The 19489-nt window shown below is 44.7% G+C and overlaps 1 protein-coding gene across 3 annotated transcripts in view; it reads right to left on the bottom strand.

Moving 5' to 3' along the window:
- shroom3 (shroom family member 3) overlaps positions 1-19489 on the bottom strand; it is a 161032-nt gene that overhangs the window by 61613 nt on the left and 79930 nt on the right. For all 3 annotated transcript variants that reach the window (XM_084325217.1, XM_084325219.1, XM_084325218.1), the window contains one exon: positions 17066-17206. In XM_084325217.1, coding sequence (XP_084181343.1) covers positions 17066-17206 — 141 coding nt within the window. The remainder of the gene's footprint in view (positions 1-17065; positions 17207-19489) is intronic.

Here is a 19489-nt window from a genome sequence, read left to right as displayed (position 1 = left end):
GTGAAATCCTCTTTCAGTGCCTCTGTGCCTGTTTTCTTAGGCAGTTGGCCTCTGGTGTGCGTGCCATTAGCGTTAGCCACGGGGGTCAGCCCTAATAGGGGTCAGCCCTAATTACTACCGCTCTTCGCTCTTGACGTCTGGTTCCGCTCTCATTCGCTCATGTTCCCCCCCCCCCCCCCAAATCGCTCTCCGCTCGCTCACCGCTCACCTTCATTTGCGCATCAAGCGCTCCCCGCTCCACAGCCCGCTCAGCAGAATTTTTTTGGAGCATGATGTAAATTAGCTTGATTTGACCAAACTACAATAGTCTGCACCCCCTGGGCCCCTTAACAACTGTTTGTATTGAGCCGTATTGTCTTGTACCCATTCTGCAATGTTAAATAATGTGTATCCATTCAACTAGCTGTACTATGCTATGTCAAGTCAAGTCAAGTCAAGAGTTTTATTTGTCACGGCATACAAGTATACAATGAAATGCGGGTGGTCTTGCCCGCAACGATGTGCAATACAGTAGTAACAACATATAATAGAATCCAATAAAACAACATTGTGCAATAAACAGGTAACATAGTGGGGCATCTCGGTATTTGTACATAAGTTATTTACAGAGCATGGAGGACATGCTAGGTCCTTTGGTAGTGCAATACACTGTTACTGTTGCTATACTATTTTTAAAGTGACCTTTCCTTTGTGGCCATAAGTGTGGGCGTGTGCAGCATGAGTGTGTGCTTGCTCATGTTAAGGTGGCTGCTAGTGTGCGAGCGTGTACAGCGTGCGTGTCGTGTGTGTGCTCATGTGTGCTTGTTTGTGGAGAGTTCAGTGTTCTGTGGCATTCAGTGTTCAGTGTTCAAGGCTCTGATGGCCTGGGGGAAGAAGCTGAGCCGATGCCTCTCTGTCCTAGTAGCTGAGGTTCGCAGGCGTCTGCCTGACCTCAGCAGCTGGAACAGGCTGTTGTTGGGGTGGTGAGGGTCTTTCATTATTCTGCAGGCTCTGGATTTGCACCTCTTGTTATATAGAACCTGCAGGGGAGGTAGTGCAATACCCGTGGTACGCTCGGCTGAGCGCACCACTCTCTGTAGGGCCTTCTTGTCCTGTGCCGTGCTGTTTCCATACCAGGCAGTGATGTTTCCAGTCAAGATGCTCTCTACAGCTCCGGAGTAGAAGAACTGGAGTATCTTCCCAGATACTCTGAACTTCCTTAACTGTCTCAGGTGGTAGAGGCGCTGCTTCGCCTTTTTTACGACTGAGTCTATGTGTGTTGACCATGTCAGATCCTCTGAGATGTGGACCTCCAGGTACTTAAAGCTGCTCACCCTGTCCACGGTAGCCCTGTTTATCCTTAGTGGTGTGTGTGTCTCCTGCTGTCCTCTCCTATAATCCACGATCAGCTCCTTGGTTTTACCAATGTTCAGGAGCAGGCTGTTGTCCTGGCACCAGCGTTCCAGTACCTCAACCTCCTCCCGGTAGGAGGCTAGCTATGGTAGCTAGCCTAGCCGCAATGCTATGGCCGATCCCATTCACGTTAGCATGTAAGCTAACAACAACAGCGTTAGCTTTAGTCTCTCGCTTTCTTGAGAGACTAAACTCTCCGCTCTTGGTGGTACATTGTGTTGATGTTGGTTTCGTTTCATCAATAAATGAGGCAGAACACAGTGAATGTATCCTTTTTTTTTTATTGCACTTTGTTTGTTTCTCACTGAAAATAAATGTTGCGTTCGCCCAAGGTCCCGAGGTGATTTAAAGATGGCGGATTCTACTTTGGACTTAGCAGGATGTGTAGTGACGGTTCACCCTTCTCATTGGTTGAAAATGGCCTTCATGTTTGTACATCGCCACCTATTGCTTTGGCATTGTACTACATGTATATTACATCAGTTTCTGTGTGATCGTGTGCACTGAGCAGCTGGAAGCGGCTCGGAGCGGAGGAGAGCTCTCGCTTCAGAGTCGCTCGGACCCATTTTAAAGCCCACTCCACGCTCACTTCAAAATACACCGCTCCGCTCACATGCTCTGATTACTACACAGGACAGAATGTTGCTTACTGTTTACTCATCAGATATCTCTATACTCTGCGTCCCACAGAGCCCTCTTCACTCGCTGGAGCGACTCAGAGAAAGCAGTCTACACTATCCCTGGGGTGTCCCCGGGTATGATGCAGCTAATCATAGAGTACGCCTACACACGCGTTGTGCTGGTGACAGCAGAGAACGTGGAAGAGCTTCTGGTGGCTGCAAACCAGCTTCTCGTCACTGGCATAGTAGGAGCGTGCTCTGACTTCCTAGAAGGCCAGCTGTCTCTGGAAAACTGTGTCGGCATCTGGAGGTTTGCGGACATCTACTACTGCCCTGACCTGAGGCGCAAGGCCCATCTCTTCATTGTGTGCCACTTTGAGGAGATGTTGCACGTCTCACAGGAGTTTGTGGAGCTGTCCCCACAGCAACTGGTGGAGATCATCGAGAGGGATGACCTGAACGTGAAGAGCGAGGAGACGGTGTTCGAGGCAGTCCTCCGTTGGATCGACCACTCCCGTGAGGAGCGTAAAACACACATCCCTTTGCTGCTTCCCAAGGTAACTAATTGTATTACGGATACACAAACATGGTTGCTAGTGCCTGAGCCACATTATTTTTAATTTCATTTTTATTATTTAACTTTTTCTTGTTTATCTGTCTCTTGTCAAGGTCATTATGATTCATGTTACTGTTATTATTGTTGTCGTCGCTGTTGTCATTGTTATTATTATTATTATTATTATTATTATTATTATTATTATTATTATTATTATTATTATTATTATTGTACTGTTATGTTCTGTTTTATGTATGAAAATAAAATAAAATAAAAACATTTATAAAAATAAAATAAAACTAATTGTATTACTGTGCATTACATTAAAACAACACTAGGTTCCCTAGTACAGTGGTTCTCAAACATTTGGGTCCAAACTGTTACCTAGCAACAGAAACCGTCTACAACCGATGTCTAAGTTGTACCCGCTGTCTGCTTGTCTCTTCCCAGGTTCGCATGGGCTTGATGAGGCCTGACTACTTCAGGAGCAACGTCCAGAACAACCCTGTGGTGAGGGACAGCCACGACTGCAGGCCCCTCATTCTCAGCGTCCTGAACTCCCCTGGCTCCGACAGGCTCCCAAACCCCCTGACCCGCCCACGCCGGCCCCAGGAGGTCCTATTGGCCATCGGAGGCTGGGGTAGCATGGAGGCTTACAACATCCGAGCCGGTGGATGGATGGACGTGAGCGTTGAGGAGGAGAGTCCCCCGGCCACCTTCCACGCCACCGCTTATCTCCACGGTCTGGTCTACTGCGTCGGCGGCTATAACAGCTCCAGAGAGCCTCTCAGCAGTGTGAGCAGGTTCAACCCCGTCACTCGCAGCTGGCTGCAGGCGGTTCCCATGCACTCACGCCACAGTTACCCCAGCGTGGTCGCGTTGGACGGCTGTATCTACGCCATGGGAGGGTGGGACGGACTCGTGATACTAAACACCGCCAAGCGCTACAAGCCTGAAACCGACCAGTGGACAGTGATCTCACCCATGCTGGAGCACAGGGCCGACGCCGGGGCAGCAGCCCTCCAGGGCAAGGTGGGTGGAACTGAGGGACACAGGGTGCTAGATGAACACAAGGAACGTTAGATCAGAAATCATAAATGTCTTTATTGCCAAGTAAGCTTGCACATACAAAAGATGTGTCTGGGTCCTTTGCTGCATCAACATTAACAGACAATTAAAGTAGAATGAAATCAAATGGAATATATAAACTAAATTAGAATATTCTTTCTTATTACAGGTTTACATCTGTGGTGGCTTCAACTGGCTGGAGGTTCTGCTCACAGCTGAGTGCTACAGCCCAGACACCGACCAGTGGACTCTGATCGCCCCCATGAGCAGCAGGCGTTTAGATCTGGGAGTCGCTGCGTACGGAGGACAAGTCTATGCGGTAGGTGCACACGGAGACAAATGCTTTATACTAGATATTTGTATAGATATGTATCATTTGACTTTCAATGCTGCTGTGATGCCCTCATTTCCCTAAGTGGATTAATACAGTGTCTGCCTGCCTGCCTGAGCCACACACTAAAACATTCCTCTCATGTGTCCTGTCCTCAGGTGGGAGGGTTTGACGGTGTAAACTACCTGTGTAGCGCGGAGGCCTACAGCCCCTTGACTGACTCCTGGAGCGCCCTGCCCGACATGCTCACCCCCCGCGCCGACTTTGGCATCGCGGTGCTGGACGACCTGCTCTTCGTGGTCGGGGGCAACTCCAATGGCTTCAGAACCCTCTCCAACGTGGAGCGCTACGACCAGAGCAGCGACAGGTGGACTGTAGCCGAGGACATGAAGACCCAGCGAGGTGCCCTAAGCTGCTGCGTAATGCATGGCCTGCCATTTAACATGAGCCAGTACGCTGCTCCCCATGGAGGAGGAGAAAGGAGGAAGAAGAGGAAGAGGAGGAGGAGGCAGTGACCCCTGCAGTGACCCCTGGAGGAGGAGGGGGAGGAAGATGAGGAGGAGCAGGAGGAGGAGGATTAGGAGGAGGAGAAGGAGGAGGGGGAGGAGGAGCAGGAGGAGGAGGAGGAGGAGGAGGAGGAGGAGGAGCAGGAGGTGGAGGAGGATGAGGAGGAGGAGGATGAGGAGGATGAGGAGGAGGATGATTAGGAGGATTAGGAGGAGGAGGAGGAGGAGGAGCAGGAGGAGGAGGATTAGGGGGAGGATTAGGAGGAGGAGGAGGAGGATGAGGAGGAGGAGGAGCAGGAGTAGGAGGAGCAGGAGGAGGAGGATTAGGAGGAGGAGGAGGAGGGGGAGGAGGAGCAGGAGGAGGAGGAGCAGGAGGAGGAGCAGGACAAGCAGGAGGTGGAGGAGGAGGAGGAGGGGGAGGAGGAGCAGGAGGAGGAGGAGCAGGAGGAGGAGGAGCAGGAGGAGGAGGAGGATGAGGAGGAGGAGCAGGAAGAGGAGGAGGAGCAGGAGGAGGAGGAGGAGGAGGAGGAGGAAGATGAGGAAGAGTAGGAGCAGGAACAGGAGGAGCAGGAGGAGGAGGAGGAGGAAGAGTAGGAACAGGAGCAGGAGGAGGAGGAGGAGGAAGATGTGGAAGAGTAGGAGGAGGAGGAGGATTAGGAGGAGAAGGAGGAGGAAGAGTAGGAGGAGGAGGATTAGGAGGAGGAGGAGGAAGATGAGGAAGAGTAGGAGGAGGAAGAGGAAGAGGAGGGCAGCAGGGGATCCATCTAAGAACCTTAAACATTTATTAGACCAAAAGAAATCCTAAGAAATTAATAAATTACTATCAGCCAAAGGTGGTGCATTTCTTTCTTCTAGTAATTCAAACAATATCGGTTTTTAGTTTGTGTAATGTAATGTAATATCTGTTTTTAGTTTGTGTAATGTAATGTAATATCTGTTTTTAGTTTGTGTAATGTAATGTAATATCTGTTTTTAGTTTGTGTAATGTAATGTAATATCTGTTTTTAGTTTGTGTAATGTAATGTAATATCTGTTTTTAGTTTGTGTAATGCACATACTATGGGAACTTTTATCCATATGGTTGAGCCTGTTAGGAATTGCACCCCCAACCCAAGCAGATTGCAGATCACTCTCTCTATATGGAGGTAAAAAAGAAAATAGGGTAAAAATAATTGGCATAAAAAGGGCACTTTTTTATGAGGCACAAAAGGGCAGGTGCGAACCGTGCCTGCTCGCTGTGCCCTTGAGCAAGGCACCTCAGCTTTAACCGCTCCAGTGTTAGCTGCTCAGGGGCCAGTAGTAGAGTGCCTGACCATAGTGTCTTTATACCTGTATCACTGGACATATAAATGCATATTAAATCAAATCAAATTGATTTGTGAAGCCCGAAATCACAAGTTAATGTCCCCATGGGCCGGACAAGTCTTCTTTAAACTATTCAAGAAGAAACATCCCAATAAATCAAGAACAAAAAACCCACCATGAAATCCAAAATAAATGTAAAGTAATAAATGCAACACTCCCAGACATACCCCAGCAAAGGTAAGGAAAAACCTATAGCAATAGGAAAAAAGCGGGGCGGCTACGTGGCGTAGCGGGCAAGGCGCTCGCCACAAAATCTGGAGACGCTGGGCTCGCCTGTTCGAGCCCAGCGCTCCACATTTGCTTTCAGTTTAGCTGGTCGTCCGTACTAATACACATTGGCCGTATTAGGGGGTGGGAAACTGATGGGTGGGGATCGGGCGTTGTGGACAGCGACTCCTACAGGTCGGTTGGTGCGCCTGCGCAGTAGAATCAGGAAGTGTCGGGGGCAGCGTGAGCCTCCCACGCGTTACTCCTCGCCACTGAGAGATCGAGCTGCGCAGGTGAAAAGATGAATGAATGAATGAATGAAAACTTTATTTAACAGATTGCAGAATGGGTACAATACAGTACGGCTCAATACACAAAATTGTTAAGGGGATGCAGACCTTAAAAAGACGTTTGTCTTGTTTCCATCAGGGTCCCCCATTTTCAATTCATATAGACATTTATGACATACACAACATACATGACATTTATGGCATAGGGACATATAGGTATTTAGTACTGATACATTTGTGACATAAACGGTATTCAAATATACAGTACTGTTACCCTAGATCCTGACAGAGTATATACATATGATGGGGAGGGGACTGTACATTAGGAGCGGGTGGGTGGGTGGGAGAGAAATATCCATACGGCGGGGAGGGAATATATACATGCGGTGGGGAGGAGACTGTCTATTAGGAGGTGGTGGGGGTTTTGGGCATTTACGGTGGCCAGTTTCGAATTGCAGCCTCCCGTAGGTTCTCTTTAAGAGCAGTTTTGAATGTGGGTAGGGATTCACATTCCTTTACAGCTTTGGGTAGGGCGTTCCACATTGATGTGGCATAATTGCGAAATGTGTTTAGTCCCTTGTTTGAGCCGAATCTGGGTTTAACATGATTTGTTGAGCTTCCTCTGGTGTAGTGGTTGTGGTATTCACTGACCTTTGGGAAGTATTTTGACATGTACATGGGTACCTTAGTCGTATAGTGTATCTTGTAGACCAGGCCCATTGCAAGTTGCTGTACTCTGTCGTCTACTCTAAGCCATCCTAGGTTGTCAAAGTGGGCAGGGGTGAGGTGGGTTCGACTGCTGTTACCTCAAGTACCGGAGGGGACTTGTGCTATGTATGACTTAGTCCACATTGCAGCCGGCTTGTGGGAGGCAAGAAACATCGTCCGTGACAGGGGAGGGTTGAATTGGATGATACGAAATTGGGATGGGAGAAAATATAGAAAATGGGAGAAAAAGTGGATAAAAAAAAAAAGCAATAGGAAAAAAGCACCACAGGCGATGTGGAGGAGAGAAACCTTAGAAGGGCTATTCAAAGGGGGATCCCCCTTCTTGGATGTCGGTGATAATAGTGTTGCTATGGATGGGTGGAGAATAAAACAGGCGAATAGTTGGTATGTATGTACATGTACGTGTAATAAAGCACAAATATGTGCATGCAATAGTAACTGGGGTACATAAGAACATTTTTGAAACATTTAAATATATTACAACTCTGTACATACATGTGATTAGCATTATACTCAGTAGAACAAATGTATATATCTTATACCCAGCTTAATCACTATATATTACTATTGCACTTTACTGTTACATTTGCACTCGGGTTGGATGCCCCACCTATTTTCATTGTAATATACTTATGCTGTATGATGGCAATACATTTCAATGTAATCTAATCTAACTGGTACTATGACCTGAATGATGGTCCTAGAGGTCAGTGATTTGATGCTCTTTTGGTGTTTTGGCGATGGTGGCGTAAGAGAGTGCCGTCTTAACAGGTCGTCGGAAATCTCCCATATAGGCATTGGATTGGGTGGAGACCTGGTGACTGCATGCGAATGCCCTGTGTATGGGGACATGTCACCCATATAGAAACTCACCTCTTCAATCAATATCTGAAATGCAAATAAATAAATAACCTTCTTAATAAATATAATATTTATATCTGAACATACCTGTACATCCCTCTGTATTGCTGTTGAATGATGTTTTTCAGTTTGCAGCCCCTATACAGCTAAAGAGACTAGTTTTATCCGGTCTCACAGCTGCTAAAAAGCTGATAGCATCACGATGGATTCAACCGGATAAAATGTGCCAGAAGGTATGGGTTCTTACCTATCTCGATGTGATTTATCTAGAGATATCTACAGCAAGAATTTTAGGTGTCAGTGAAACCAACATTGCAATCTGGTTAGAAGTGGTGGAGAGAATAAAAGCTAGCATATGAATTGTAATGCCTGGTTAGAAACGAATGAAAATGGATGGATTATCCAAGTGGGGATCCGGGGGGGGAGAGCGAGCAAGAGCATATGTATGTATTGTATTAGATAGCAAGTATTAGGTATATATCTCGTAAACTACATTTATATTGTAGTGTGTTCTATAGAGACATAATTCCCCATGGTAGGGCTGGGCGATATGGCCAAAAACGTTATCGCGATAAAATTATAAAATTATTTTCATATAACTCGATATCGATAATTATCGTTGATATAATGTCTGTCAAGTTTAATTAACTTCTTATGCCCGGCGGCGATGGACGGGCTATTAATAGCATAGATATATATAATAGACTTGTTTTGCTGCTGCGAATGTTGATGTCGTCATCAGTCCGCGCACGTTAGCAGTTAGCCGACAAGCGGAGTATCTCATGACAATATGTACTAAATATTACCCTAAAATACTCTCTTCCGCCCCAATATATTGAAACGACGTCCACTGTATACCCCACACTACTATAAACGTGGCCTCAGAATTCACTCCACACACATACTCGGCACGTAAATATATAAAATAGTGCCGTGCAAGCTAGTTATCCTAGCCAGCCTTGTTTACTACTAGAGTCCTACCTCTCTACCCAGAGGTGCACCGCGGGTCTCCTTCACTGTCGGCCATCTCCTTCACTGATTGGTTGTTAGTGCGTGCTCATATCCAAGCTTGGAAAATCGATATATTGAAACTTTGCGACCACGTTTCATGTTTATTTCGAGGAAATAATTTATCGCGATAGTTATCGTTATCGTTTTATCGCCCAGCCCTACCCCATGGTATTGTTTTGATGTGTTGATGGGGCACTGTCACTTTAAGGAGGTTGGTTTTGGGGTTGGGCTGAGAGGAGACGCCCTGTGTGGGGTTTCATTGATAAATGTTTGATTACTACGAGCTGTCAGAAGCTAGCACGGCATAGTTCTGACAGCTGTCACTTGTGCTACTGCGAAATAAATGACACACGGCTTTGTGTTGTCAACTGATAGAAATTGTGCGTTTCTCTATTCCGACGATTTCTACAATATAATATATATATATAAATAACTGTCTTTTACTAGTACCTTACTACTATGTACTATGTTACTATCCGTATACTACTACCTACCATGCTAATATGTCTATTATACTATGCACTCAGGGTGTAACACTCAAGTTCAACACTATTTGACAAACAATGCCACTGACCATAAGCTGCCAGAGATGCACATCTCCTGCTGACCAGAAAATAATAAAAATAAATAACCTTCTTAATAAATATAATATTTATATCTGAACATACCTGTACATCCCTCTGTATTGCTGTTGAATGATGTTTTTCAGTTTGCAGCCCCTATACAGCTAAAGAGACTAGTTTTATCCGGTCTCACAGCTGCTAAAAAGCTGATAGCATCACGATGGATTCAACCGGATAAAATGTGCCAGAAGGTATGGGTTCTTACCTATCTCGATGTGATTTATCTAGAGATATCTACAGCAAGAATTTTAGGTGTCAGTGAAACCAACATTGCAATCTGGTTAGAAGTGGTGGAGAGAATAAAAGCTAGCATATGAATTGTAATGCCTGGTTAGAAACGAATGAAAATGGATGGATTATCCAAGTGGGGATCCGGGGGGGGAGAGCGAGCAAGAGCATATGTATGTATTGTATTAGATAGCAAGTATTAGGTATATATCTCGTAAACTACATTTAATTGTGCGTTTCTCTATTCCGACGATTTCTACAATATAATATATATATATAAATAACTGTCTTTTACTAGTACCTTACTACTATGTACTATGTTACTATCCGTATACTACTACCTACCATGCTAATATGTCTATTATACTATGCACTCAGGGTGTAACACTCAAGTTCAACACTATTTGACAAACAATGCCACTGACCATAAGCTGCCAGAGATGCACATCTCCTGCTGACCAGAAAACCACACACTTTTCTAATAGTGGGGTGCCTGGACACTCAGTCATTTCAAATGAATGCGAAAGTTTCGTTTTCACTTCTAATTTGAAGATAAGGATCTATACAACAATTTGGGCTTGAGTGTCAAGAAACCAGTTGAATTTAATAAAAATGTATCCAAAATGGCCACAATCGAAATCATGAATTCTTTAAAAACGTCTTAATGTTCACACAATTGCTGTGTAATATAATTTTGTATTGCTATTTTAAGTTAATACTGTGTGAGGAATCAACTGGAGTTCAAATATTGATGTTTTGAATATTCTGGTATGGCAAAAATCAAAGATGGCTGCAATTTCTGTATTTATTTCGAATTACGCTTCATAACTTTTATTCTATTGAACCTAGAATGGTGATGTTGGTGCCTGTACCTAGGTTTTCATGAATGAGTAATTGAATAAAAATAAAATAAACATGATTGGAGCATATCTTATATGATATTTCACACAATGAGACAATAAATACGTGGAGAACTACAGTTAGATATAAGAACTGTAAACAACAGTTGATTGTGAAGAACAAACGATGATTGTGAAGAACGTCCTCATCACAAGAAAGGATCTGCATCTCAGCACCAATGTCAACGCCATGCCAAAGACCTGATGGAGGTGTTGCTGAGCAATGGGAATCCCTTTGAGGAGGGCAGTAAAGACCTGGGCCCTCATGTATCAACGTGACGTACGCACAGATATGTGCTTAAGCCGTGCGTACGACCATTTCTAAGCAAAGTGTGGGTTTTATCAATTTGAACTTGTGCTTGACTTTGTGCTTATGTCTACGCACAGCTCTGAGCATGCTTAGCTGACGCCCAGTGGTAGAATATCGTTACTACGGCATATGCGCTCCTCAGTTAATGCATTAGTTTCAACGCGGAAATAAGCTTCCGTGCATTACTTCCAACACTGGCGTGTTCAACTTCTGTATGACCCGTAATTCATTATAGTTCATTGTAAAATAGCGACAGTAGTGTAATTATAACGGGCTCATGCGGGAACAAGAGGTTGGCTTGCTTGTTTGGCACGGGGGGCAGAAGCAGAACACCCACCTCCAAACGCCATTAAATATTGTTTCAAATAAAAAGCGACATACTATTATTTTGTGTCATGTTTCCAAATAAGATTGGCCACAACGGAATGCTTTCTACTTCAATTTGTTGATTAGAATAGATTACCTCGCTCCGTTGAAACTTCACTGAGCTCAGCACACAGACATGATAATAATAATAACAACAACAATAATAAAATGTATGCTTTTTGGGGGGTTTTGGTGATCAAATATTGAATATTGAACTATAATAATCAGTGCAGGAGCTCACTTATCCTTGAAAGACACTTTTATCACTGACTTAAAAGGCCCATACATCTCCATAAATGTTCAGGGGGGAGGGAATAAGTGCTTACCCTGTATATTCTGTATTGTTTAATATAAATGCATTTTTTATTCCAATCCCGATTTGTATTTGAGATTCCCAAATCCCATCGGACTTGACTTCTTCGTGTCCCTCAGTGAGTGTAATACCAGCATTCAACTGTATGCGCCACAGCGGTTTCTATCATCATCATCATCATCATCATCATCATCATCATCATCATCATCATCATCATCATCACCACCACCCACGCTATGCATAAAATATAGGTCCGCGGAGAGGCACGCTGAGGAGGCCATGCAAACTGCAATGGAATATGGGGCATCTCTCTCTCTTTACCAAATATTTTGATTCTATCCTGACATTTTCAGTTGGAAGGGCAGTCTATATGCGTAACGATTTTTTTCTCTTTTTTTCTCCTCAAAAAGGGCACTTTTTTTATGAGGCTCAAAAAGGCAGGTGCTCAAGCACCCCTTGGGCTCTATGTCAAGTCAAGTCAAGTCAGTTTTATTTGTATAGCACGTTTACAAATGACTAACAGCCAAACCAAAGTGCTTCACAACATGATAAAAAACACATACAATGCAATAAAATACACTAGAAAAGAGGTAGAGTACAGTACAGTGCAAAGTGCAAAGTGCAATAAAAGAGACAAGAAAATTTGATAAAAATGCAGAGTGACAGCTGACGTCATGTATAGATGCTGGGCTATCTCTGGTCAAAGGCCAGGGAGAAGAGATGTGTTTTGAGCAAGGATTTAAAAACCTCCAGGCTCTGGGCAGATCTTATGTGGAGGGGGAGGCTGTTCCAGAGTCTGGGGGCAGCAGCAGCAAAGGCTCTATCTCCCCTGGTTTTTAGCCTGGTCCTAGGCACCTCCAGCAGCAGCTGGTCAGCAGACCTTAAGGCTCTGGATGGGGTGGGGTGATGTAGGAGCTCAGCTAGGTACGGTGGAGCCAGCCCGTGTAGTGCTTTAAAAACAGTCAGTAAAAGTTTAAAATCAATACGGAAACGGACGGGGAGCCAGTGGAGAGAAGCCAGAACTGGTGTAATGTGGTCACGTTTCCTGGTACCGGAAAGCAGGCGGGCAGCCGCATTTTGTACCAGTTGCAGGCGACGAAGCAGCAACTGGTCAATGCCGATATACAACGCATTGCAGTAATCCAGCCGGGTCGAGATAAAGGCATGGATCACCCTCTCCAGATCCTTCTGGGAGAGGTATGGTTTGGTCTTGGCTAGGAGTCTGAGGTGGAAAAAGCTAGTTTGGACCACCGAACTAACCTGCTTATCAAATTTAAAATTTCTGTCGAAAATTACTCCAAGGTTTCTGACAGAGGAGCGGATATTTGAGCCCAGGGGGCCTAGAGCAATGGCTGTAGGGTCAGGTGAATCATTACTAAATAAAATTATCTCTGTTTTGCGCTCATTTAAGTTGAGAAAGTTTGAACTCATCCATAATTTAATATCAGCCAGGCAATCTAGCAGTGGTTGTAATGTGACCTTGCCTTTTGCTTGTAAGGGTAGATATATCTGCACATCATCGGCAAAACAATGGAAGGACATGTTGTGCTTTGCAATGATTGAGCCTAAGGGCAACATATATAATAAAAAGAGGATGGGGCCCAGTATCAACCCCTGGGGCACCCCACAGGTCAGTGGGGCCGCTGAGGAGAAGAATTCTCCAAGCTGGACTGAGAAGCTCCGGTCAGTCAGGTAGGACTTGAACCAGCTTAGGGCGACGCCTGTGATGCCAACATGTTTTTCCAGGCGCGACAGTAGGACAGTGTGGTCTATAGTGTCGAAGGCGGCTGTAAGGTCTAAAAGCACGAGAATGTGTGCACGTGCCTGCTCCCACCCCCAAACGAAGGAATGACAGTCACGTGCCCCAGGACCTGCAGCCACGCCAAAGAAGCCACGCAGCAAGGCAAAATCACTCCAAACACTCAAGCAGACAGACACAACAGCGGTCAAATGAAAAGACATGCAGCACCACGGATGGTCCGAGACGACACCGGGACCCCCCGAAACACAGCAGAAGCTGCAGCGAGCCCCCCACACAAGGAATCCCCAAAACGGCAGCGAACCGAGGGAGCCCCAATGATGAAAACCAACCAAAATCCATCAAAGCACACACAAGAGACCAGCACCCAGGAAAGGTCCGGGAAAGGCCCAGCCGAAGCCATAGGCTCCAACCACCAAACCCCCCCCCCCCAGAGCCGAACACCAGTCTCCCGCACGTGCCCTGACAGACCCCGGCCAGTCCCCACCACTGAACTCCCCCAATCCCCCGACACCCCAGGCAGGGACCCCCCGCATGAAAAACCCACCACAACCCCCACAGTACACCAAAGCGTCCCAAAGGTCCCAGTGCCATCTCAGACCACCCACAATGCCAGACTCCCCCACCCCCCCCCCCCCATCCAACCACCACCATGTCCATCCACGCGAACATCCAGAATCGTCACCCCTCCCCCCGGCACGGCCACAGGCCATGGAGCACTCGACCTGCCACCCCTCCGCAGAATTCGAAAGCAAAAACATAGAACCCACTGATTCAAGATTCAAGAGGTTTATTTGTCACATACATACCAGGGCATACAGTGAAATGTGGGTGGCCATGCCCGCTTTGATTGTGCAATAATACTACTAAATAATAAAATAGACACAATAAACGGGTAATAAAATAGACATAAAATAGGCATGATAAAATAGACATGCTAAAGTCCTGAGATACAATACAATGTTAGCTACGGATTAAGGCACTGGGTCCTATGTACACTACTATACAATAACAGTTTTTACTCTATATCCGTATGCTATACTTGCTATTTCTAACCACATCAGTTCTTTCCTTAAAGTGACCTTTATTGTCCTCGTTCCTTTAAAGTGTCCTTTCCATTTTGTTTAAAGTGATCCCCCCACAATGGCAAGGCCACCAGGACCAGAGGTAACAAAGCAGCCCACAGAAACGTCACCCCCACCACCAGGCACAATGACAGGCATGGTGCCACAATGGTGGCTCAATCACCGTACCCAGCAAACAATCCAAGTACACTCAAACTACCCGCGTCCCCCCCAACCACGACACGCCGCACCAGAAACTGCATCCCAGATGAAGATACAACAAAGATCAATGCGCGGAACACCTGAGAAACTGTGTCAAAGTGTCAACTGAGTTTGCTGACGTAATGACCTGCGGGAAACTGTGTTCCAAAGTTTTGGGGCGTAGTAGCTGAAAGCACTTGCACCGCTTTTTTAGTTTTTTACAATGGGTACATTAAGGAGGTCGGCTGTGATCGATCTAAGGCCATGGTTACACTGGGGTTTTTGTTTTTGTTGCTGAATGATTACGTTTGCATGTCCAAGTTAAAAAGAAACGCAGTTTTGGGAGGAAAACGCGTTCCGCTAGCAGGAACGCTGAAAAGGTGTTTTCGTTTTGGAAACTCGCCGAAACTCGCCGACAATGGTGCCATGCCGGATACGGAGCCGTTCTGTCCAATACCCATGTGCAGTAGAGACCTGCACGGTTATTTCCAGTGTTTACAGCAGAGCTGTCCCAAGTAGCTGCAGCTACCAACGTGTTGTTATATAAGTTATTGTTATAATAATAATAATAATAAATTAATTCATTTAATTTATATAGCGCTTCTCAATAACCCGAAGTCGCTGACAATAGTCGGGAGCAAGAGTACAAACAAAGAAACAAAAGCAAAGAAACAAAAACAAAGAAACAACAAAGAAACAAAACAAAAGGAACATGAGACCATGGGGGGGAACAGTCCAAAACTACAACAGTCTGCATACCCTTAACAATTGTGTGTATTGAGCCGTATTGTATTGTACCCATTCTGCAATCTGTTAAATAAAGTTTTCATCCATTTCTAATAGCGTTAACGTTACTACGTTAATAGCCTCGATGCTAACGTTATATACATGGAGAATGCCATTCACATTAGCATGTAGCTAACAACATCGGAGATCTTTTTGTGAGACTAAACTATCCGCTCTTGGTGGTAAATTGTGTTGATGTTGGTTTTGTTTCATCAACAAATGAGAGGCAGAACACACAGTGAATGTATCCGTTTTGTTTATTGCACTTTTATTGCACTTTCTTTGCTGAAAAATAAATGCTACGTTGGCTAAATGGCTCACGCGAGGCATTTAAAGATGGTGGATTGTTGATTTTTAGCAGGAAGTGTATTGGCACATTCAACTTTTCTGATTGGTTGAAAATGGCCTTCATGTTTGAACTACATCGCCACCTACTGCCACCTACTGTTTGGCATTGTACTACATGTATATACATCACTGTGCTCAAGAGGCAAAAACAATGTCTAACTTGCCTGCCATTACGTAGCGTTCTGAAAAGCGAAACTGAAACTCGAAACTGAAACGAAAACCGGGCCTAGTGTAACCGCAGCCTAAGAGCTCGAGTTGGCACATAAAATGACAGGAAGTCAGTCATGTATGAAGGTGCTAAACCATTTATGGATTTGTATATAAGTAAAAAATAACTTTAAAATCAATTCTAAAGGATACAGGAAGCCAGTGTAATTTAGCTAAAACAGGTGTGTAATATGCTCTCTCTTTCTTGTTTTTGTTAAAAGTCTAGCAGCAGAGTTTTGGATTAACTATAGTTTCTTTATAGATTTTTTAGGGAAACCAGTTAAAAGAGAAAATAATCTAATCGGCTTGAAATAGAAGCATGAACCAGCTTCTCTGCATCCTTCGGCAATATCTCTTAAATGGAAGAATACTGTCTTGTAGAGCCAGATTTCCTAACCTATTAAAAGGTGCATCCCTTTTGGCTTTAGGGCCAATTAATTTGTCTTATCCTCATTTAGTAAAAGAAAAGAAAAAAAGAATGGACCCCAAGACTAAAAAGCACATTCACTGCTAGGATTGCAAAACACAAGATAACTTGTGTAAATTATATATTGTTAGTTCTAGGTGTGGTGGTTGCTTATTAACCCTACATAAAATGGGGTCAACCCACCTTCAATTCAATCCATTTAAAAAGCAAACATAAACCGTGATTAATTTATAACGACACAGCATCAATTCTCTTAGTTATTCCCGATTATGTTGAATAAGACGGCTGTCACATGCTAAGCTTTTTTTCCTCTTTGAATTTGAAAGAAAATCCATTTCACTAACCGATTAAATTGTAAGCAAATTGAAGCCATCGCTGTAATCTATTTCACAACACTTGCTAGCATGGCAGTAAAAGAAGTAGCCAACGTCGTCTAGACAGATATATCTGTTATTTCACTAAGGTCATTTAGTCTGAGTCAATAAAACTCTATGTTCTTAACAGCGCCATGATAGATAAAGACTTAAAGGGACAGTCCAAATTTCTTTATGTATGTACATGTACATGATTTGTCACAAACTCGTGTAATTTGACTAACCTGGCGTGGTAGTTGTGATGCCAGGGCGCGCCCACTGGGCCCATCCCACCTTGGGACAGCTGCATCAGGCCAGGGTCCTGCTGGCCCTCCGCTAGCTTGGTAGAGTGCCAGGAGTGGGGGCGTGACGCGGGATCACTCCGTCTAAGGGGGGGGGGTGGGGAGACACAAAGGGTTAATCACACATCTGGAGGAGAACTCTTCATTCTGCCTCCTGACAAATCTGTATGTTTTTCTCTCTCTTGCTGTAAAGAGGGCCATTCACAAGGGGCACAAGAGTGACAGAAAAGGACTCTATGACAACATAGTGAAAAAGGAAAAAGGAAATTAAATACATAAAGGAAATGAAATAAGATCTTAAGTGTTGGCATTAGGCAATGTCCCGAAACATAGCTTGCTACACCATTCAATGTATTCATTACTCTATACTGTGTTGCATTGCAGTTGTAACTTGTGTTTGATATACCGGCATGGCATTGGATAGTGTGGCAAAAGACATTCTGGGACTCACATTGGGATTTTTACCTTGGAGGAAGTTGTGTGGGTGTGTGTGTGTGTGGGGGGGGGGGGGGTACTGTATGTATCTGTTCTCACCATATCTTGGCAAGTAATAGCCGAAATGGCCATGCAATTTGCTGTGCACATTCATGACCCCAAGAGGGAGACAATCTACTCTAGTGCCTGAGTGCTCTCTCCTAGGTGACAATAAAATATGTCCATCAGAACCCTGTACTCACAGCACAGGGAAATCACACACAGCTCTTCCCCTGTATTGAATGCCATATCCCTCTCTCTCCCTCTCTCTCTCCATCCCTCTCCTCCCCATCTTTCATATCTTTCTCTAAATTATACTACAAACCAGGGAAGCTGCAAAATACTCTTCAAAGGGATAATGTATTTGACACCAAAGAGACACACTATAATACAGAAGGCACGCTACTCTCCATTGACATGAAGCAAATGCGAGAGCTGTGTCGATGGTTAATGAGGTCCAAGGAGGGAAAAAGGTCTTAACTAATGGTCTTAGCTAAAGAGGTCTTTTCATAATCAAGAGTGTGATAATCTCATGAGGCCATCGAATTAACCCTGGGGGTCTTTCATCAGCTTGTGATGTGAGGCCTACTTCAGTCAGACAGCTCACGCATTGAAATAAGAATTCAGTTGAGAACAAATGTTAATATTGCTTATTTTTTTTTGCTGTCAAGTTTCTCATCCGTCTGTGCTAAGTATAATTCGAATTTCGAAGCCAGCCAAATAAGAGCTGATCGCCCTCCCTTCTCTCTCTCTCTCTCTCTCTCTCTCTCTCTCTCTCTCTCTCTCTCTCTCTCTCTCTCTCTCTCTCTCTCTCTCTCTCTCTCTCTCTCTCTCTCTCTCTATGGAGAACCATAGACAACGAAGACCACAGGTAAATGGACTGCATTTATATAGTGCTTTTATTCAAAGCGTTTTACAACTCATGTCTCACATTCACGCACCAACGGTCGGCACCAAGGTCATCGGGAGCAATTAGGGGATTAAGCGTCTTGCTCAAGGACACTTCGACACGCTGCCCGGGATGAGCCTGGAATCTAACCGGGAGCCTTCTGATTATCAGACGACCGTTCTACCTCCTGAGACGCTGTCGCCCCCCCAGGTAGAGATGCTGGGAGCAAAAACCAAAAACCACACGGGCAAACAGCAGCAGCAGTCAACAGAGGCAGCAGGTAAGCAGCAGCAGCAGTAGAACGAGATTTGGCAGATTTAACAGACCGTCCTGTTACAGTAGGTGACGTTGGACAGCAGCCAGGCTCACCTGGCGGTCATTTAGTTGTAGGTATAGGGGGGAGGGGGGGGGGATGCATTTTCTAATTACAGGCAAGTTTTTTGCACTTTTTAGTTGCAAGATACAAGATACAAGAGTTGTATTTGTCACGGCATACAGGTATACAGTGAAATGCGGGGGGTCTCGCCCGCAACGATGTGCATAATACAAGTAATAATAATAAGAGTCCAACCAATAGAGCGACAATAAACAAGTAAACAAAGTAGGCATATCGGTATCTGTACATGAGCTATTTACAGAGCATGGTAGGACATGCTAGGTCCTGTGGCAGTGCAGTACACTGTTAGCTACGGATGAGGCATTGGATGTTGGGATGCATGGGATGCATGGGATGTTATTCTCCACTTGCCCAATGTGGCGTCATATCCGGTTACGTCTTTAGCCCCGTTCATTTCTTCCGGTCCCATCACAATACATTGAGTTGAGCAACTTTTCTCCCGTCTAACAGATGCCACGTCGATACTAATTGAGTTATATGTAGGGCTGGGCGATATGGAAAAAAATCATATCGCGATAACGATATGATAATTTTATTTTATTTCTCGATATCGATAATTATCGAATTGTTATAAGTATAATTTTTTTTTTTTTTTTTTTAACAACAG

This window comes from Notolepis coatsorum, assembly GCF_963971535.1.
Source record: "Notolepis coatsorum genome assembly, chromosome: 11".
Taxonomy (NCBI): domain Eukaryota; kingdom Metazoa; phylum Chordata; class Actinopteri; order Aulopiformes; family Paralepididae; genus Notolepis; species Notolepis coatsorum.
Note: the sequence above shows the minus strand (reverse complement) of the source record. Positions and strands in the feature narration are given on the sequence as shown.